The sequence below is a fragment of the Argiope bruennichi genome, chromosome 3, assembly GCF_947563725.1.
Source record: "Argiope bruennichi chromosome 3, qqArgBrue1.1, whole genome shotgun sequence".
Lineage (NCBI taxonomy): Eukaryota > Metazoa > Arthropoda > Arachnida > Araneae > Araneidae > Argiope > Argiope bruennichi.
In genome coordinates this window covers 80,455,977-80,479,231 of record NC_079153.1, presented here as the reverse complement: position 1 = coordinate 80,479,231, position 23,255 = coordinate 80,455,977, and the positions used below count along the sequence as shown (strand labels likewise).

Sequence of the window (23,255 nt, the reverse complement as noted above, 5' to 3'; positions counted from 1 at the left end):
GATTTTAAAATACTTCACTAACATCAGTGAATATTGTTATTATTATATGTATATGCTTGTAACATTTTAATGAAGAAACATCCTTTCAAGGTGAACATATGTAGCATTACATCATAAAGTGTGTAAAAACTAAGTAAAAGCTCCAGCATTTTCTTTTTTTTAATATCATATACGAAATTTGTGTAGATGATACAATCTTTTTAATTAAAAATTGAACATTTGCCAATAATTCGTATAATTTTAAAAGAAATTAAAAAATACGAAATATTTTTAGTCCACTTTAAAAATATGGCATCTTTAAATTTTTTGCAATTGGTTTTATAATAATTTGACATGGTATCATCTATCTATAATGAAAGCTTTTAATATGTTTCAAAATTTGTATAGAAAATGCAAACAGAAAAGAAAGTGAGTTAATAAAAACGTGTTAAAATGAATGGTTTCAAGACTTGCTTTTAATGAAAATCAATATATATCCATTGTAGAACATTTTAGGCAATAAAAAAAAATATGAGAAGATGCTAATGTCATACAATGTTGATATTTACAAAATGAAGGTAATTTTAAAATATCAGAGCAGTCAATATATCAAGTGTACATATAAAATTTCTGCTTTATGAATCTTGAGTTTCCATGGTCTCCTCATGTTCTTGCTCCATATCCTCAGAGGTTTCTTCCTCCTTTTTGTCTTCTGGTTTTTCATAAGCTTTACTAAGAGGGGATACAACAACTCCATCCCATACACTCATTTCAGTAGCCAAATCTGTGTAATACAGAAATATATCAGTAGCTGATTCAAAACATATAATCCCATATTACTCCCTAATTAATTCTTTTTGGATAATTAAGAACGAAGATTAATAATGCTAAAATTTTGTTTGAACTGACTAACTGATAAATGTAATATTCCTTAAACTTCCTTATTTATTTTTTATCAAACAGCTTTTAAGTGCAAGAGAATCATAACATAATTAAGCATTCAAACATTTCATCAGGTAAATTTATTAACAATTTTATTAGAGAAATAATATTTTTCTGAATATAAATTTCATTTATAGATAATATTAAAATATAGATATCACTATGGTTATAAGTGTAATATACACACCCCACTTTCAAAAAGACAAAAAAATAGAGGATTTAGAAAATATAACAAAAGTATAAAATTCCTGAAACATATAAGGTTTAAATAAAAATTAGTTAATACAATAAAATTAATATGCAAAATATTTAGTAATGCATAACACAGTTTCCAGAATCAAACTAATATGCAATTAAAGATTAACATGCAGTAGAGTGCCCGATATATTTTATACAATATTTATGATCCCTACTTCATGAAATCTTAAGAGTTCCTGAGTTTTCTACTCCTACTAAATGGGGACCATTCGCTTACTCTATAAAACTTCTTGAACTTTATAATAATTTAGATAAAAGCATATTTTCTATATTTCTTCAGAAACATTTCAAGCTTTTTAGTGTTATCAAATTTGCACCAAAATAGATATATTAACATTTTTTCAAACAGGCTATAGGCCATTTTTTTAAACTGCATGAATTACCACTCCAAAGAATAGAATGCTACAAGCATGATAGATCTTAAAAAATTTGATTGTCCTATCTGGTTTTTAAAAAAGAATTTCAAGAATTCATTTGAGTTCTATGCAGCAACAACATAAAAAGCACATATAAAAATATTTTTTATTAGTAGCACATCAGATTTTCTGTTCCATTGAAATTTCATATTCAATCCACATCAATTTACTGTTTTTAAGACATTTCCCCTTCAAGAACTTGCTACTATCATACTAGTTAAGTAAAACTTCAGTTCAGAAATCTCAATTTATCAGGATGAGCAGCACATCAAACTTCTAAGTCTATTTTTTTTTAATTAGTTTATTTGCTGATTAAATAATCCAGTATGTGTCCCTTGCAAAAGCAGATAACAATTTTATAATTTATGTATGATAGAAAATAAATTAATATTTGAAGGCAGAGTGTGCATCTGTTTTGAATACATGGTTCATGGAATGCTGTTCAAAGTAGTTTTAAAGAATCCTTAATAGCATTTTGAAAATTTAATGTTAAAACTATTTTTATGCAGCAGACAAACTTAAACATTTTATTATTATTATTATGTAACTAAATCCAGAATAATGGACCATTCTATCTATAATCTTACTATTATACTGGGTTTATGGTTTATGAGGTTTAATGGCACAAGAGCCAATCTTGGCTAAACTGCGCCATTATACTGGGATTTTTTTTAAATGTAAATCCTGATCAAATCATACTTTAGGATATGGTTTTCCTACATTTTTTTCGTTTATATGAAATGAAAAGATTATTTTTTTAAATATCTTTTGAATTCAGATTCATTTCCCATTGAGCTCTATATGTATGAATATTAAAAAAAAGGAAGAAAGAAATTATTTGTGATTTATAATAAATAAATTCTAGACATGCATAATTATTTCTATCATTTTGGATGGAAAGAAAACGTAATTCAAGAAAATTATTTTTGAACTGAATTTTGCATACATAAGTCATTGTATAATATTGTGCAAAAAGCCTATATATATCTAAGCTTGGCCTTTATCAACAGTTCAATGTATATCAGTTTATATAAAAAAAATTGATGTATTCAAAAGAATCTAAGAAAATATTCAAGTAATTAATCCTTAAAATGCAATGCTTATGGCTCTTCAAAAAGTTTGTATTCTTTAATACCTAAACATTTAAATTAATGAGAGAAGAAATTAAATATCCTTACTGGGTAAAATTTCAAGACCAAGTACTTGCTTATAACCACCATGAGACATTACTCTCAATAGAGTTTGAGCAGTAAGACAAACAAGATCCTATAAAAAAAAAAAAGTTAGTGTTGTTGATGAATAAAATTATTACTAACAAATAAAATGTTAGCATTAAATTAACATTAATATTTATTTTAAAGAAATGAGTGAAATAGTTTCCTTGTAAATCTAATATATATAAGAAATGACGTATTTTATAGTGTGCATACTTGTCTTCCTAATTTTCCTTTTAGTATAAAGAAAACTTATTTAACTAGAAGGAACTGGACGTTAGAAAATAATTTCAAAATGTACTTCTTTAACCCTTAACCTACGATTTAATTTCCAAAAGTTTGGCGCAAAGTGGTGCTGCTTTCGAGCCATTCCACGGTTCCATAAATCGGTCCTAAGTTGTATGTGCACGACTTATGGAATGTAAATACTGTGTATAAGACACAACTGGTTTAATTTTATGGGATATTTGATTGGTAATTACTACCTGATGTAATAATTGTGGTAGATATACAAGAGAATTATTATCAATCTCACATTAACATATATAACATAAATCAGTAACATTTATTTCTAGTCCAATCAGCGTACAACGGACTATGTCCATAGTTGTAAGTTAAGGGGTTTACATGTTACTGATGTTGTTTTAACACCAAGTACCACCGGGTAAAAAAAAAAAATCTAAAATATGATTGAAAAATATATTATGTATCATATAATCAACCAACTTTGCATATAATTTAATTTTAAAATTGAGATTACTTTCTCCTCCACATTTTGAGATACTTTGCAATTTACTATACTATATAGCATCCTCTTGTTAAAGATCAACACTTTCAATAAAAACCTTAACTAAAAAGAAAATAATAAATAAGGTATTTATATATTACAGTAACCTCCAAATTCAATCACAAAACCGATATATTGATTGATGATTGCATTATAATGGAGCTTACAAATCTAAGATTGCAAAGCAAGCTCAAGGATTGTTATAATATGTAAATACCAAAACTTAATGTTGATTTTTATGAGAAATTATTCTTAGCTTTTATCCTAATGAATGGGAAAAAAATACTGCAATTAGGTAAACAAAGTTGAAAACAAATGCCTGTAGCCATATTTTAAAAAGTAGCAATGAAATAAGAATTTAAATTTATTTAATCTGAATTTAGTCATAAATGCCTTTCCATTACGACTAAATTCAGATTTTTACTAAATAGATAATGTTTATATCAACAAACATCATTAAAAACATATATAAATTTCTTAGATGCAAGCACCAATTTGTATGTAAATAAAGAGGGTGGGAAAGAAAATATTCTATACAATTCTATTGACAAGAGAAATTTCATAAACTTTTGAAAATGTACTTTGTTTCTGTGCAGCATTTTCTTCTTTTTTTGTGATGTAAATTGTATACATGATTGCATAAAATATCAAATACTGAATTTTTATCTACAATCTTCATACAAAGAATACTAACCAAATTTCAATACATTTTTGTCTGTGAACAATCTTAATAATGTTTCACTTTCTTTCCAGATTGACGGAACTGCAAAACATCAATATTATAAAGGTTTGGATTCTTTTTTTTAATTTCCCATCTATGCTTTTATGACTATGAAAAAACAATATAGAAAACTGCAAACCTGTTGTTCTAAGGACATAGATGTGTGAACTCGAACTGTACCTCCTTCACATGGATCAGGAATTCCTGCAGAACCAGGGAGAAAAAGACCACCAGCCAGCAACTGTAGACAACGCCTTTAAACAATATAAATATTTAGATAAGGAATATATGCTTACATGTTTAATTATAGCAATTAACGGTTAAACATTGTTACATAAGAAAGGATAGTTTCTGAATAGTGCCAGCAAATTTTTGTCACAACAGGAATAATAACAACAAAAAAATCATATCCTAATTAAGAGTTTTAATTAATTCATTTAGGCAGAGAAAATAGATACTATTTCTTGGCCATATTGAAATACACCTTATACGAAAAAACGAAGAAATATTGTAAAATTTTAACATCTATCTAAATGCTTAAGGGGTATTGTATAATCATCTGAATTATTTTTAAATTGCTGCAAATGTGATGTGCAGTTCAATTTTATGTTCTGTGATCATAGCATATTTTTTTTTTCTACCTCTACCATTTTAAATTTTTACATATATAAAGTAATAGCCTGTATATATATTGATGCATATATAAAATGTGAAATTTACATTTCAGATTTTATATTCATTATGCACATCTGAACTGCAGAAGACAAAATCAATACCATGAGACACAGATCTTTTAAAGGCAGTTAAAATCTCACCTGTCCAAGTGAAGTTGAACAACAAATTCTATGAAACTACTTTTAGCAGTTAATCAGTCTAATTTATATCAACTATTGTTGTTTTCCCTGTCTAATGAAAATTCAACATGGATCAGTAATGCTTCCTCATTTTGCCAGTATGACTAGATTGAAACCTACTATTGTTTGTTACATTGTAAAATATTATCTCTCTCTTAACATTATGGTTATTGGGGGCATATAATCTATAACCAGAATCATCAAAAATTTATGATGTAAAACATCTTTCATAATCCTCTACAGGGCAAACCTGCAACTGTCATATTTGGCAGATAATTACCCTTTACTAACAGAGGTCTTCAAAATTAAAAATACCTTCAATAACTTTGGAACTTTTAACAATCATCATTTCCACACCATTTTAAAATTCAACTTTTCTTTTCACCAATTTTAACAAAAAAATTTTTAAATTTTTCTCTTATTGCTTTAATTATTGGATTTATATTCAAATGCATTATGATGGCATTAATTATATTTTCTATTTATTATTAACAGAATTTGCATTTCAAATAAAATGCATAGATCAAGATCCCTGACTTCTACAAAAAGTTGATTAAGAGGAGCAAAACAAAACTTTCTTAAAATGGAAACCAAAAATATTAAAAATAAGATTAAAACTTTAATCACAGAAATTATATATTTTGAACATAATGATATTCTATATCAGTTAAGCAGCTAACTTCTAAATAAACAATCAACTGATTATAAGGATGGTAGAAAAAAGGGGGATTTCTTAATGAGATAAAATTATCAACAAGAAAGTGTTATTTTGACCAGAGATAATGATAAATGTATTTGTACTTTATCACAATAAACTTGTTAAAAATACTGAAGTAAACTAAACATCATATCAAAACTCCCAAAAATTTAACACTAAACATACCATAACTAGTCATATGACCATTTATGAACTTTTGCATCGAAAATGCACATTTCATCCGATCGCTTTTGCACATTTGACTTCGTGACTGTTTTTAAGAATTGTATACAGTTAATATTCTATCATTTTTTATTTGTATTTTGAGTAATACTTGTAATATACCATTATCTATAACAACTGGCCATTTGACTGGGAGAACAATTTATTGCTTTATAAGGTTATCGGATCAGAAATTATGATGTAATGTATATTCAACGTATAGTATTAAGTTAGTTGCACATTGATTTAGCTGGCATAAATGCCTGAATTTTGTACAAGCGAATGACAATATCTTGAGACAAGATTTCTTTACTCCAGTTAGCAGTAGAATTTGCTGCTGATTTTCAAAAAGCTCGTGAACAACCGAAAGAAAAAATACAAAACACGATCGATGCCTAAATCTATTACAGATTCTTATCAACATAAGACATGTCAAATAAGGTAATGTAACAAAAATAAAACCATTAAAATTTGTTCTAAATGTGAAAAATATGTTTGTGGAAAATGTACAATGGAAACATCCTGTATATGTAAAAAATGCAATAAGCAATGAATTAAAAATTCTCTGTATCTGTGATACATAGAAATTGACACTATACAGTTTTGTTTAATTATAATTAAGTTAATTTATTTCTTTTCTAACATTCATATATTCAATCAGGAAACAGGTATGTATTAAATATTGGCATGTTTAGTGTTAAATATAAGAACAACTATTGAAACTATTTAAATATTCAAAACTAATATATTTGAGAACAATGCAAAGCAATGTAGAAAATACATCAAACAAACATCACTATTAAAAAAAATTCTTACTTATATGCAATGTTCAGACCCAGTGGCTGGCGACTAGGGTGATGATTAATAGAATAGTGTGCCTAAAAGAATATAGAAAAGAATTAGAATTATACAAAATTAACTTTTTTTTAAATTTTGTTTTTAAAAAGTATTCACTAACCAGAAGATCAAGAATCCATGGATTCAGAGGTTGAAATCCTTCAAAACGATTTCGAAGATCTTTAAACAATCTGATCAAAACTTTGATGCTTGAATGATGAGCATTTTCTTCAAACCAGCGAGCGTGTCGTATAGCAGCTAAGTGATGTTGAAGGATCTTGGGGTCCACTGAAATATTTTAAGCTAATTAAACTTCAGTAATTAATTTTAATTCATTAGTTTTTAGCAAATGCTAAAATAATTAGCAACAATTATAAGCAGGGGTTAAATTTTATAAGGAAAAAAAAAAAAAACTTACAGTGTAACTCGGGATCAAGTTTTCTTAGATTTTGGGGAACAGTTGTAATAAGACATTTAACTGATGCTTCAGGAGAGCTAATTTCAAAACCACCATCAATCATGACAAGTGCCAAGACTAAATAATATGAAAAAAAAAAAAATGTAAACATAGTTTTCATTTACAGAAATTTACATGCATTACAAATCATATGAATAGAAATTTAAGCTATTTATTGTAATGAATATTTTAGTTCATTAATAAAAGCTCTTTTGTATCAAAGGCACGGCAAATAATATAAAATCCTAGATATAAAAATGATAAGTTTATCTTGAACTTCCTAACAGAAATATTTACAAAAAAAAAAATCCAAGTTACAAGATAGGTATATGATTTATATAAAGGAAGATATTATTAGAATAAAATATTTTATCAGTTTTTGAATTATTTTGTAAATCATAAACAACTAGAAAAATACAGATAATTGTTTAAAAGTCAAATTAAACTTAAAACACTGTGAAACATATTTATGATTACAAGAAGTAGAACATTTCCACATTTTTACAAACAAATTAATCCAAGCACTTACAGAAATGCATTTTAAAATTTTTACTACTACTAATTAAATAATTGTACAATATATCATGAAAATTAATAGTTGTAGGTAAAGCTAAGTAATATAATCAAAACATAGATGTAATCATTTTAAATAAAAAATTTAAAAATCAAATACAATTTGTATAAATACTATACTTACTTTCCTCAGGATCGATATTTTTCAGTTCATCTAATACCTTATTCCCAAGAGCTTGAACAGCTTCCACTATATATGAAGAAAAAAAAAATGTTTAAAAATCTACAAAGAACTAAAAATTAAATAAATTGTTAAAAAAAAATTTAAGCTTCACATTCTTTGATTCTAATTTTATTGAGACTTTTAAAATATTTTAACCCTTGATAAGCTTAATAAAAAATACATTGATCCAATTATATTGTTTCAAACTAGAGTTTCCCCTCTACTTTCAGGGTAAGGATGCATTTATATACTTCAAAACAAAATTCTACAGCTAAGAATATTTGCCATAAATGCTTCATTCACTGATTCATACCCAACAAAATCAAAATTATCCATTTAAGCAATCAACAACATTAAATCAAAAAATAGTCCCAAAGATTTCATACCCCCTTCTTATTTATGAATTTATGGCTCTTTTATATCTCTTGGAATGATAACTTTTTCTCACAGTAATCATTACTACAATTTATAAGATTTTATTCACAAATATAAAATTTTATTATAACAACAAAACCAAACACAACTGATCTTACTTTTTAAGATGCTATTGATTCTTTCCATTACTTTAATTTTGACCAATAAGATTCGAAAACACTCATTACTAATAAATTGTAGTCAGATTAAATCAATAAAAAGTGGATACACATATATCCTCTCCCTCCCCCCCAAAAAAAAATTAATGATGAACTTCAAGTTTTAAGAAAACAGTTATATTTTCCATTAAAATAAAAATAACAGAAATTAATATTTTAGTACAATTCATATGAATAAAAGCATATACTAATTGCAGAATACACATCATTAATATTATGATATTTATAATAATATATGGATTTTTTTTGTCTTAAGTAAAATTGTTTTTAAAATCATTAAATCACTGTTTAAAAAATAATAATGTATGATTCTGCAACTAATATGTACTTTTATTCATATAAATATATTAAAATATTTATTTATGCTATTTTTGTCATGCTAGAAAACAGCTGCTTTACAAAACTTTCCACTTTTTAAAATCAAATAAATAACTTTAATTTATTTTTAATTTTCACTTTCAATTTATTTGATTTGCATATACTATAATGAATTAAACAATTATGTTATGAAATACAGAGCTTCTAGCCTCTCAAAAATTTGATAAAAAGATTACAAAAATATACATTTTATCAAAAGCTCTTTCGACCCTGAATCAAGAATATAAATTATTCATTAAAAATAAATAATAGAAGTATTTATACCAGTAGGAAGAGTTTTCAGAATTGTAACAATATCAGCTACAGCATTTCCAATCATCATAGTCCCTTTCTTAAAGGAGCCAACTTGTCGAACTTCTTCAATTTGCTATAAAAATATGATATTCACAATTCAAAACAGAATGAAAATTGTAGAGAAAATATTAGTAACATTAAGTTTAAAATCATATTTAAAATATAAGTATCTGTTTTTTTCAAATATGAGGAAAAGTTCACAAATATAAATTTGTAAAATGTGATTAAAATATAGCAGTCAATATTCCAGTGTATAATTTATTTTCAAAACATTCAACAGAATTCTCCATTTAAGGGTGAATAAAAAATAGAGATACTCACACATGCATCAAAATTTCCAGGAGATAATGCAATATTATCCAAAACAGTTTGAATTTTTGTAACAAGATTCAATACTGCTGTTTGCTCTTGTGCAGTAGATGTTAGATCTTGGTTTCTTTTCAAAATAGCCTAAATAATAAAAAAAAATTAATATATTAGAAAATATTTTCATAAAAATTCATGAAGCAACATTTGTATTAATTTACCAAACAACAGAACCTAAAGAACTAAAAAAAGAAAGAGAGAGAAAGAGAGAAACAAAATTTATTTAGAAAATTTTGTACATAAATTGTACATACAGTAAGATATTATGGTTGAAAAAGCTTTCTGTGATCTATATTATCAAAGTAAAAACAGTAACTTTTCATAAGTTAAGAAAAATTTTAACAATGTAGATTTGTCAGTGAAAATCAAAAACATAAATCTGATATTCTTTTAATTTGAGATCGGTATTCTAAATTACAAAATTCCCTATTACATAAGTGCTAATAAATACTGCTTAAAAGAATAAAAAAAATCATTATTACAAGCAAAAACTCAACAGAAAAAAAAAATCACTGTCATATTATGATTGGAACAAAATAATTATACTCTTAAAACATTATCTAACTACTTCAATACCAAAAAAACAAAAGCAAAACCTTAAGCAGGAATAATTTTTTTTAAAAATTATACAGTAAAAAAAGGGAGAACATTGCAATTAAAACTGAGCTCACTAACATTATAAAGTATTAGAGGATATAAAATTTTTTCAAAAATATTTTTTTAAAGAATGAAATAATATCTTTAATTCATATACTGAGGAAATAACCAAAATAATACTCCAAAAAGAAAAAAAACTTGAGTCATATGATAGACAAAGAATTATAATACAAATGCATAGTATAAATCAAATGATACTATAGAAGTCTATATCTTCTTTTTTTTTTTAATCCTAACATCAGAATATTTCAGAAATTTTAATAACAATATTACTGAAATAGAGATAGCATAAGAATATTAAAGAAAAAAAAATTTCTAATGATTTATGAAATAGGAATTTATGCTCCAAAGCATGCTGAATTAACATAACTCTCAAAAATGTGTCTGAATAATGTGCAAAAATCTGATAAAATAAGCTCTTAAAAATAGCACAATGAATGTTGTCAGAAAATATATTTGTTTAATCTTAATTAAAGCAATGACACCCGACAAATATTCATAAGCTTTGTAAACATTCTACCTACGGCACTTAATTTAAAGAAATTTTTTGCTTCAAAAATAATATATTTTGGAAGTGAAAACTGAAGCAGATAACTTGGATGTTTCTTATATAGTATATTAACAAACTTGGCGAGAACAAGTGTGTAAGTAGGGATTTTCTGTTCCAATAATCACAACAATAGAATTTTAGTACAATATTTTTTTAGTTGGATATTAAATCAATTACCATCTTTCAAGACAAGCTTCGTTACAGAATCAAAATTAATAAAAATGATTTTTTTCTGGAAAGCATTTATACATTTGATTAATAATCATAAGAAATTCATAAATAAAAACAAAACCAATAAGTAATCTATGCAAATTATGTATTCAAGATAGAGTGGAAAAGGTTACAAAAGTTATAGAAAATCCACATTAATCAACTTGAAGACATTCTGAAGAACTTACAATGCATAAAGTACAATTAATGTCCTTTACAAAATATAAATTAAATTTTAAGAAACCATAACTGTTCAGAAGCCCCCCTCCCCTTTTTGACAAAAAATTTTTTTTTTTTTTTTTCCAATTATTTCAAAAACATTCTATTTTTCTGCTCCATCCAATACCAGATGTAGGAAACTAGCAATAAACGTAATTTTTTTAAAAATTCATTTTATGTTAAGACGAAAGAACCATCAAATATTTCTCATCATACAAATACAACAAAATAAGTATCTTTTCATATTTTCTAAAGAAATCCTCTTTAAAAATGACATAGATAATAATTTTTTTAATAAATGGAAACGAAATGTTTCAATTATCCCAAGTATTCTGAATTCTTGTTCATTTTCTTAATGGAAATGATAAATCCGAGATTATTTATTAGACTAGTATTGAATCAATACAACTATTAAACTTGCCTTAAATACACTCAATTCAGTATTTTATAACTTGAAGAAAGCTGTAGCAAAATCTATTATAATCATATCTTATTAATCTCTAGATATCACACAACTAAAAGTTAGGTTCAATAAATCAATATTACTGAAAGTTTCAATGCTGCAAGCTCGTTGATTTTCAAAGGATTTTTTTTGAAAATTAACAAAATGTATCCATAAATCATTAAGAATAAAAAGGTAATGTTAAATAATTAATTCTGTTACTCCTTAAATCAAAATTGCATATTAAAAACAATTAAGAAACTTTTTATTATTAACTGTATATTTAAAAAAAACAACTAGGAAAAATTGTTTGGTTCTAAAATACCATTGAAATTTTTGTGCTTTGGCATAAAAATAAAAGCATTTACAAAAGCATTAAAAAAAACAAAATTTCTCTTTCATATTTTTTTATTATTTTATTTCATTATTTTATAAATGCCTATTTCTATGATAGAGAAACCACTAAACAATCAAAATATTTCATAAAAACATGTAATGCATAACAAAAAGACTAAGAGAAAGGAGAAGTATTGCTAAAATTCACCATCTGAAAATAATTCTGATAAAATTTTGAACCAATTAGTCTTAAATATCTATTATACAAAATTAAATCATATGCAAATTTTGAAAAAATAAAAATAAAAACCTCAAAGACATAAAAGTAAATTAAATGTAAATCTAATAATTTATTAATCAATTTGAAATATATTACTTTAATTTTTTTAAAGCTAACATAATACAATTTTTAAAAAATTAGTATTATGTTTTTAAATTCAATGTATCAGTCCTAAAAATTATTACTTTACTTAAAATCTCAGTAAAATAGTTACAGTCAATCAAAAGTTGCATATCATAGCATAGCAAAAATATTGCAAATATACAAACAAAATTCTAAGAAACAGACTTAGTCCTTTTAAAAAGGTTCTAAGAATGAAAGCAATTTAGAGAAAATAATACATTTCAGGTATATTTTTGAATTTTTTTTGAAAAATAAGAAATACAGCATACCTTTAAAACAGTTGATTCTTCACTTACCTGGGTCAATGTATTATCATCTGGTGCAAGTTTAACACGTGGGAAAAATGATTCACACTGGAAGTAAAAAAGATACATATATTAATTAATACACAATATTTTTAGTAAAGGTGTAAAAAACAAGTCTTAATTCAGAAATATACTACTTACAACATAAACATCAAAAGGCACACGAGGGATGAAGACTTTAGGTTTGTAAGGTCCTGATCGACCACCCCTTGCAGGTCTGCCACCACGAGCTCCACCTCTCATTTTAAAAATCTATAGAGTAAGAAAACAAAATTACATGATCATTTTCCTGTAGAAACATAAAGCACGAAAAAGAACAGAATTTTGCTATTTTAGCATTTACAATATGCAAATGTTTAACATGAATGTAATATTTCATTTAAAATGATTCAATTAAAATAAAATGTCTTTAAGCCCCGATACTTCATGAGCACACATTATGCATGTAATAAATTTAGTTTTTCTACATTATAAAAATAACAATTTTATTTATTTATTTATTAATTTCTTAAAACTCCAGCTTCACTTTACATTTTTCTGAATTGTGCGCGTTTTTAATTCCGATGCTTTTCAATTCGTATGAGCATAAAATAAGCACTGATTCTGCTAGAATTCAAGTGAGATTCCTCAAAAGTTACAATAGCTCAAAATATATTCCCACAATCTCTATTTCGCACTTTTTGTCCACCCTTTCACATTGCATAAACAGCTTGTCATAGCTATTAAAAAAAAAACTCTTGATAATAGATAAAAATTTAGCTCTTTTCGTATCATGAAAAATAAAAGATATAGTTAAAGAACTCCCTGCTTGTTTCTCGTAATACCAAGAATGTTTTACATACATTAAAATATAACAAAATTTGAAGTTCAGAATGTGATAAGAAATTCACAAACTAATGTGATAGGATAATTAATGACTGCTTCTTCAATTTTAATAATCATATCCAAAGAATAAAATCAGAAAATATACATTTCCATAGTGAAAGCAAGGGCTGTATAGTTATGTATTACACAATTTATTAGTAATGTGTTTATCCCATTTTTATAAAATAATTTTAAAATTTCTATGCATAAAAAATATTAAATATCATTTAATGTTTATGGAAAAAATTTCAATGCATAAGAAGTATTATTTTTTAAAAATCTGTATTAAATTCATAGTGACTGTGGATGTGTAAGACTAAGAACTAACCAATTAAAAATTATATAGATTGTTATATATGTATACAGTACCTGAGAGACCAAGTCTTATTTGACAGTTAGAGATAAGAATTTATATAATTATTTATATAATATTTAGACACAAATCACATACTGATTACATCTGAATATTTTTCTTTCTTACCTCAACTCGCATCCATCAGCACCATCTCAGAAAAATTTGAGGTACCATTCTGTTATTCTACAGCAACAATGCAAGTACCACAAAAATTTATGAGATGGCACTATATGACATTATCAGCATGAGAATAGATAGAAAGAGGTTCTAATAGTTATTAATTTTTTTTTGTGTGTGTATGTGAAAAATTGTATTTCTTCAAGAATGACATATATAGACATTTTTCAGAAAGATATAGATAAACTTAACAAGTAATACATAAAACAAAATTTTTTAAGTCAATTCCTATTTAGGTCAATTTTTTTATTATTATTATTATTTTAGTTACTTTTTATTAAATAATTAAAAAATTGGTGACAAACTTGGCAACCATTGGCGACCAAATAGAAATTACTGGACAAATTTAATTAATTAATTAATATTTGAAAAAAAAACTGTATTAACATCAAGTGTCATCCACTACAAGTTTAAAAAAAATGTATTTGAACTTGAGTGAATGAATAAAAAGTATTTTATTAACGATTAAAAATTTGAACAAGATATATATATTTGATCCAAATTGTTAGACGGTCCCGAGATACACAAAAAAAATTTATATATATATATACACACAAGAATTGCTCATTTAAAATTATATGATTAGTATCATGTAAGTGTAATAAGCTATCAATCACATGGTCTACCAATTGAATTCTACACACCCAAGTGCTAGAAAAACAAGGACAATTTTATATACTGTGGTGAATTGTTATGATGCGAGGATAGAACCTGGGACCTTGTGTTACTTGAGACGCAGTCCAGTAACATGACCATGATACAAATGCAATTACTCGGGTGGCGTAGTTGTTAACTGGTTTTTATAAGCTTTCACCCCAGACTCTCCCTCGAGTGAGTCGGAGGTGAGATGAACAATATGGCTGTTGAGTGATGATGTATGAGCTATTGATTCTAATGCGCCTGTTTGAGTAGCGCCAAGCATTATGGTGAGCATGTGCGGTTGCTGATGCTGCGCAAGTGAGTCTGACGACTTTGTGTTGCTGCATCTAGTGAGCCTGACAACTTTGGTTTGCTATGAGTAGGTGGCACCAGAACAGCTGTACAAAGGTTGAAGGTTCACCTCTGAGATCACCAATATGCGGATTATGATGAGCAAGGATAGAACCTGGGACCTTGTGTTACTTGAGACGCAGTCCAGTAACATGACCATGATACAAAAGCAATTGCTCAGGTAGCATAGCTGTTAACTGGTTTTTATAAGCTTTCATCACAATACAAGTTGGTTGTTAAATTAGTATTTCTATAATCAACCTATATTATTAAACTTGATTGCTTGATTTATTATATTTACAATTTTAAAACTACATGAGTCTCATGGATATGAATCCCGTATCCTCAGCTGTGTTACATGAATCAGAAAAAAATTCCCAATACTACAAGATGTGTTACTTTCTCAATGACAGAAGTCTTTGAATAAAAGGTTTAATGATGTATTAAGCTTACAGACATTGTGAAATCAAATCTTCTAGCCATATAGTCAAGAATATACCATCAGCTCACCTCAACCAATAATTAAAATTTCAGATATATCATTAAAATGAGGATGAAAATGATTCATTTGATTTTTTTCTAATTTATCTAATCTATGATTTGATCTAAATTAATGATTCATTTGATTTTTAAAATCACCAAACATTCTCTAATGGCATTTTAATGGTTGATATCAAGTTCTGGAATGAAAATTGAGAGTACAAAACTTTCAGCATTAAAAACACACACCTCAAGCATTAATTTTAATATAAAAAGAGCCTATATCTTCATAAACGTAGCGGCAGGAATTTGTTGAGAAAATAGCTCCATCTGGTAGTTTATATACTCCAAAATATGGTAATTTTATTTAAGCTATACAGATATAGAAGTGCAAACTGTTCTTAAACATATAGAAGCAATAAACATCTTTAATTTTAAAAATTCATGCACCTTCAGTAAGCAGAGAAACATAACTCGGCCTAAGTGAAGATTAGTGTGCACCAGCTGTTTGTCGCCAATATTGCAACCCATCGGATCCCTCTTATAGCAAAAGTACTGCTATTTTGTTTACTACTTTTTGCAATGGTTGAGTTGTACATAAACTACAATGACATTATGAAAAATGTAAAATTAAAAAAATATCAATTAAAGATTTTAATTTTGTTCTTTATTATAATTAAAAGTTATTTTCTTCTTTCTTTTATTTAATGTGAATACGAACAGAAAATATTTATTCTTTTGCAATTTTTAATTGTCAGTATACGCTTTAAAAAAATCATCTGCATTCTCACTTTAAAAAACAGCTGCAATGGAATTCTTCGCAGTTCTCGTATTCTTTTGCTGTTCAAACGGTTGGTTCCCTTCATAATTTGTTATGTCAGGTGTATTTCGAACCAGTAGAATGGATGAAGGGTGAGTTAAATATGCATATATACATATTTTACGAGTTGATGAAGTTAGGAAAGGATGCTTGTTTGAAATTTTGTATTGAGAATAGTTTGATATCGAACCGGCAGAATGGATGAAGGGTGAGTGGAATATATTTTTTTACGAGTTGATGAAGTTGGGAAAAGTATGTTTGTTTGAAATTTTGTATGGAGAATGCTCTGATTGCTTATTTCTCTGTTTTTTTCTTTTATTTTGGTTATGTACTGTTTCTGTTATCCACACAGTCTTTATGTTCAATGTGCTAGCAAAGCTACTAGGTTCCCGCTCCCACTGCTAGCGAAGCCGTAGGATGTTTTTTTTAAGTTAAGAAATTCTGCCCGGTGCCTTCGGCATCTGTAGAAGGCACCGGGCAGTAAGAAAAAAACAAACAATACTTATCAGTAAAAAGTCCTAATTAGATGGCGGGAAATGGTAACCGTAACTGTTCAGCGGAAGTATTTGTTTATTTTATCCGCCATCTTTATTGGCGGCTTGGCATTGTTGGCGCAGCTGGGTGTACACTAAAATTCACTTTTACCCATAACTCCATCAGAACAAAATTTTTTAAAAATCATATCAGAAATTAAACCAAATTATAATGATTAATACTTTTCTATGAGAACAACTACATGAGATTATTCGTTTGACTTGCCATATTTGCATAATGACATATTTAACTACTCAGAAAAATTGTATTATTTTATTAAATAGTGACTAAAATTTGCATTTTACTAAAATAAAAACAGGTTTCTTCAAACATTAAAAAAATAATTCAGAACTCATATATTAAAACATTATATGATCCTAAATTATTAGCAATGTCAGGAAGTTGTGGACAATGTAGCAGTTTTGCTAATGTTATTAAAAAAAATAATACAATTCATGTTACAATGAATGTAGCATTGAATTCAAAATGAAAATTGCAACATTGCTTATAAAAATAAATAAGAAACAATAAGTAATTAATTTTACCCTACAACTGCTCTTTATATGTAAATTTTCAATAGGCAATAAAAAAATTGAAGATTTATCAGCTTTTAAATGCAAATATCAACATCAGTAACAAATATAACATATGGCAATGGAGAGTTATTTTAACTCATATTAGAATAGCATAGAACATATGATAAAAGTTAAGAAATATTTTAAATAAGTAACAATATTAAAATATTTTGCAAAAACAGATTTGAAATCATTGATTTGTAGCAATCGAAGCGTATAACTTACGTAAAAATCTTTAAAAAGCGAAGGAATAAACTAAAATCTGAGGCTATCAACAAGACCAGCGGCAAGCTACTCGAAAAAAACAATAATTCTTCTGTTGCCAGATTAAAATGTGACTCCAACAATTTCAACAACAATTTGGCCACACAGAAATTAGTTCCACAACAATCTTATCTTTCTATAATCTTTCCAGAACTATTAAATATCAAAAATAGTTATCGTGATGGTGTTTATAGTTATAATACAATCTGTAAGTTACATACCACAACATGCATGTTGCAAAAATCATTCAAAACTCACCATAATAAACCATTGGTCTGTTGGGGACGACTTATATTAATTGACAGAAGAAAAAGTATGTCATGCTAACTGAAATAGTTATTAATATTAATAGATTTTATAAAAGATTGATATTTCTGTTTATTCTCGTGTACTTAACTATTGTTGAATACTAGATTTAATTTAAACAATTCAACTCATTCGAATCGGCACCGCTTCGTTATTTGCATGGGGTTTCTGGTAAGGATGACGAATATTTTACGAGCGGTTATTATGTATCCAAGATCAAAAAGTCACAAATACCACTGATCAATACTTTTCAAAGAGGGGTGTGATTCAAATCCTTGATACGATCCTACTGGTGATATTCCGATTACAGGTCTTGGATCACGATAGGAAGTAACAATCGATACGATTTGTCCAATGGAAACTCTCGAACAAGAGTTCAATCATGCATAGATAGAGATGCATAATCCACGATTTTTTGATAACAAATAATATTGCTATTGTTATTTTTATTATTATATGCGTTTCAAATATCTGTTATTTCAATCATATTATTAATTAAAAATTATTACTTAATATTAAATATAAAATTTATTAATTGTAATTAATACTTAATTTACTAATTTAAGTAACGTGTGATTGAATTAATTTATCTATTTCAGCTTACTTCTTAAATTTTTTTTCTCAAAACTATTTATTTAATTTATTTATTAGAGTGAACCATTTTCTGGAAAAGGTGAGTTAAAAATATATGTCATTTCTTTAAAATGTTTATTTTAGTCCTATATTCTACTAATAGATGGCGCCAGCAGTAAACAGAATACATGTAATCAAAGTCAATCATGTCACGAGCAATTAAAAATGATCTGTATGGAATAGTGCATCATCATATACGAATATCGGTCAGTCCCGTAAAGTGGAGCGGTGACTTCGCACTTTCAAGTGAAGCCTCGCCCTTTCCGGTGAAATCGCCGCTCCGATAAATTTCAGTGATATGCCATTCAATGATACGATACGATAATTCCAATAACCGGTCCGTTCACTTTTCAATCCAATCACAGATTTCTTTCGAGAGCTTCCATTGGACACATCGTATCGATTGTTACTTTCCAGTGAAGTCACCGCTCCTGCAAATTTCAGTGATATCGTATCGATTGTTACTTTCTATCGTGATCCAAAACCTGTAATCGAAATATCATCAGTAAGATCGTATCAAGGATTTGAATCATACCCCTCTTTGAAAAGTATTGATCACTGGTATTTGTGACTTTATGATATTGGTTACGTAATAACCGCTCGTAAAATATTCGTCATCCCTATGCATAGGGAAAGTTTCTCACCCACTGAAGTAGAGATGCATAATCCTCGACTTTTTGAATAACAAATAATTTTGCTATTGTTATTTTTAAAAATTCGTTCCAAATATCTGTTATTTCAATCATATTATTCATTAAAAATTATAAATTATTATTAAATATAAATTTTATTAATTGTAATTAATACTTAATTTACTATTTTAAGTAACTTGTGATTCAATTAATTTATCTATTTCAGATTACTTTTTAATTTTTTTCAAAACTATTAATTTAATTTATTTATTGGAGTAAACCATTTCCTGAATAGTTGAATTTTAAAAAAGAAGTCATTTCTTTAAAATGTTCCCTTTAGTTCTATATTCTGGCAATAGATGGCGTCTGCAGAGTGAAAGGAATGTATGTCATTAGAGTCATGTCACAGGCAATTAGAAATGATCTTAGTGAGAAAGTACATTATCAAATGAGAATATCGGATAGTCAAGTGGAGCGGTTATCATAGCGGAGTGGTGATTTCACAATTATGAACACATTCCTGTGATAGCTCCACTTTCAGTGATATGCGATTCAATGATATGATAATTCTAAGAATAACCGGTCCGTTCACTTTTCAACCCATTCACAGATTGCATGATTGAATTCTTGTTGGAGAGCTTCCATTGGACAAATCATATCGATTGTTACTTTCTATCATGATTCAAGACCTTTAATACCAGTAAGATCATTTCAAGGATATGAATCACACCCCTTTTTGAAAAGTATTGATCACTGGTATTTGTGACTTTTTTATCTTGGATACGCAATAACCGCTCGTAAAATATTCGTCATCCCTACCAGAAATTCCATGCAAATAACGAAGCGGTGCCGATTCGAAAGAGTTGAATTGTTTAAATTAAAGACTATACTTATTATATAATTGAGAGTAAATGTTTAAAAAGAATATAAAGACAGATATCACTATGCGAAATTTTAGATTAGAAGTGGAAATCTCCTTTATTTACTCATTTTCGGGCGAAGCACCTTGAGATTTCTAAGCACGAATAATTCTAATTAAAAATCTCCATTGCTCAAAGTAGTGTCTCTTTTTTCTGGCATTGTGCTCATGCTAATTTGAATTTATGCTTCCATTTAATTTGCGATTATAATGCTCACCAATTTATTTAAATTAAAAATCATGTTCAAATTCCAGAATGCAATTCAAAGTATTTTTTTTAAAAAAATTCGTTTGTAGACCAATAGACTGCAGTTTGTCTTATAGTTGGTTGTGTAATTCCCATTCATTTTTTTTTCGCAATTTTTACTAAGTATTGCTATTAATATCAGTTCCGGTTTTTTTAATATGTGAGAGACTGTAGTCAACTTTCCAACAAGTGACTTGTAATTGAATGTTTTGATATTTATGCTTTATCACAGTATCCATGTCTTAATAACTATTTACAAAGAAATAAAATTAAAGTCAATGAAATATCTAGTTTTTACTAGAAACAAAGGAGGAAAGAACACTGAAATTCATTACCTACAGGCCCTTAAAGTACTTACCCTAGTCCTAATTGATTTAAATTCCTTTTATATCATTCGAGATGAAAAAAATTTCTACTATAATAAAAACTTATTATAGAACTTCTATAACACACATAAAAAGATCGGACAGTTTGCTGACGGTGCAGCCATTGAAAATTCCTCATTCCATCCACAGTGATACTGGCCGACTTTAATTCTTGTTACAAGAGGCGAATTCATCAGAACCTAAACTTAACAGCATAAAATGTTTTATCAGACCTTTATAATACTATACAGAACTGAGAAGATTGAACAGCAATGCAAAAGCATTGTAACGTCTGATAAGGGGTGTTTCTGGCACTTTCCACTCATTATAGTCAGAATAAACTAAAGACAATATGATATTCATTAATTATATCTACATAATTTTTTGCATCAAGAAAATGCTAAGTAACTCTTTTAAAATAAAATGGATTCTGTTAGTTCATGAATCTTTTTTTAGACAAAGGAGCAACAAACCAATGAAGTTAAATCAAAAATCTGACATCAACTTTATTGAATAAACATTTCACAGTCAAATTTACATTTTGCAGTAAAAAGAAAAAAGAAATGTCAGGAAATTTCCCACATTTGAATGGTTCTTCATATATAAGGTCTATAAAAATTATATGGAATCTTTAATCAGTTTCCAAGAAGGATAAAAAAAAAATATTCATGTGATAAAATTCGGTTAATTTTAGCAAAAATGAGTTGTGTATTTTAATATGTATTTTCAAAGCTTCTAAAATATTTTTCCTGCTCACATGATGATATTTGCTTTTCTTCTACAATTTGATAGTTTCCATTTTCATATTTTATATGTAATAGTCATCCGAAATGTGGTGATTTCAAAAAATATAATTAGTATGCTAACATTCTTTTTTTTTTATCTGGCCTTAATTGTTCGAACTATTTTATTAAATTTAATCTTATTCTTTCGTGTACTCTGATGTATTCAAATCTGATATTCACAGTTTTTTTTTTTTTTTTGTACTTGGTTTCTTGGTTAACTATTTTGTTTTTATCATTTTAACTATCCTACCAACACATTTCTTTACTATGTTTGATATTCAGAATGTTCTACTGTCGTGAAGATATCGTAGAGATGTTGTAGAAAGTTCTTTAAAGAATCTCATCAGAAAAGGCTTAAAAAAAATTTGAATTAATGGATTGGCTAACGCTACGCTCTAGTGTTGGACAAAGATTATTTTGTGATAACCAATTTTGAGCAATAATAAAATGATGAAGGTGTAACGTGAGGCGGAATTTTACTCTCCAGTCTCCAAAATCAAGGCTTCTGATATCAGGAAATAGGGTTCTTCGGGAAATAGGTAAACCTTCTGTCCCCATCCTTATAATGAAGCCATAGATTATCACATTGATCTTTCGTCTACTTTTTATTTTACATTTGCAACCTTTCAAAATATATTCCTATAATTATCTCGTGACAATAAAAGAATGCTCATCATCGGCACATTTGGTGCTTCACGTCATTAATTTGACCGCTATGCACTACTTGTTTCTTTTTCGTAGACTAAGTAATTTTTAGTAAAAGCAAATATGAAATGAGAAGAAGGGAAACTAAGACAGTTTTTGACTAAGACAGTCTAATAATAAATACAAAAATGACGATAAAAATTTCAAGTAGCATTTTATAAACAGTACACTTCTTTAGATAGCAAGTCTAAAAAGAAACATAATAATAACATTTAAATTTATTTTTAATACAAAGCAAAAATGAAAAAGCAATTTTATATCAAAGTACTACAAATTTAAATCTTCTTTTTTTTTCTTTTTTCTTTTTTAAATTTAGGAATGAAAAACAAAAATTATTATTTTGATCCCAATGAAAGTTTAATGCTTGAATCTTAGATTATACCAGTGGTTCTTAACCTTTTTAAGCCGCTACCCAAATTTGAGAAATATGTTCATGTCGCGACCCAAAAAAAGTCAAAATTTTTTCATTGCTTTATTTTAGATCGTATTTTTAAAAAATCTTCAATCCTACGATGATGATTTTTTTTAACTTACAAATTTTTTATTTATTTTTTTAATAATAAAGATAAACAAAAGTACTTTTCGATCCAACGAAAATTTAATTAATAATCAAGTGTTTTTAATAATTTTTATTGACCAAATTAAAATATATTTATAACTTTTTGAAAATAATTGACATTTTAACTTATTCCTAAAAAAAAGAAATATCAATGCATATGTTAAGTCTTTTA

At 27.1% G+C, this 23,255-nt stretch overlaps 1 protein-coding gene across 3 annotated transcripts; it reads right to left on the bottom strand.

The window, feature by feature from the left end:
- Window positions 1-437: 437 nt before the first annotated feature.
- LOC129962597 (interleukin enhancer-binding factor 2 homolog) lies at window positions 438-18,334 on the bottom strand. 3 transcript variants are annotated; one of them, XM_056076403.1, is made up of 12 exons: window positions 18,191-18,334; window positions 13,015-13,125; window positions 12,838-12,921; window positions 9,707-9,835; window positions 9,356-9,458; window positions 8,082-8,147; window positions 7,346-7,462; window positions 7,049-7,215; window positions 6,907-6,968; window positions 4,457-4,571; window positions 2,774-2,861; window positions 438-763 (listed from the first exon to the last, which is right to left on the bottom strand). In XM_056076403.1, the coding sequence occupies exons 1-12, from the start codon at window positions 18,191-18,193 to the stop codon at window positions 615-617; spliced, it is 1,194 nt and encodes a 397-aa protein (XP_055932378.1). In that variant the 5' UTR covers window positions 18,194-18,334; the 3' UTR covers window positions 438-614. The 3 variants fall into 3 exon arrangements, with proteins under 3 accessions (XP_055932378.1, XP_055932380.1, XP_055932379.1); XM_056076405.1 differs by having other exon boundaries at window positions 12,865-12,921; window positions 18,191-18,328; XM_056076404.1 differs by lacking the exon at window positions 18,191-18,334 and adding an exon at window positions 17,894-17,976.
- Window positions 18,335-23,255: the final 4,921 nt, after the last annotated feature.

Coding starts and splice junctions, on each gene's coding strand:
- LOC129962597 (XM_056076403.1), bottom strand. Junction 12,922..13,014: donor TGCCTTTTGATGTTTATGTT/GTAAGTAGTATA, acceptor TTTTACTTCCAG/TGTGAATCATTTTTCCCACG. Junction 4,572..6,906: donor GGTCTGAACATTGCATATAA/GTAAGAATTTTT, acceptor TATTGTTTAAAG/GCGTTGTCTACAGTTGCTGG.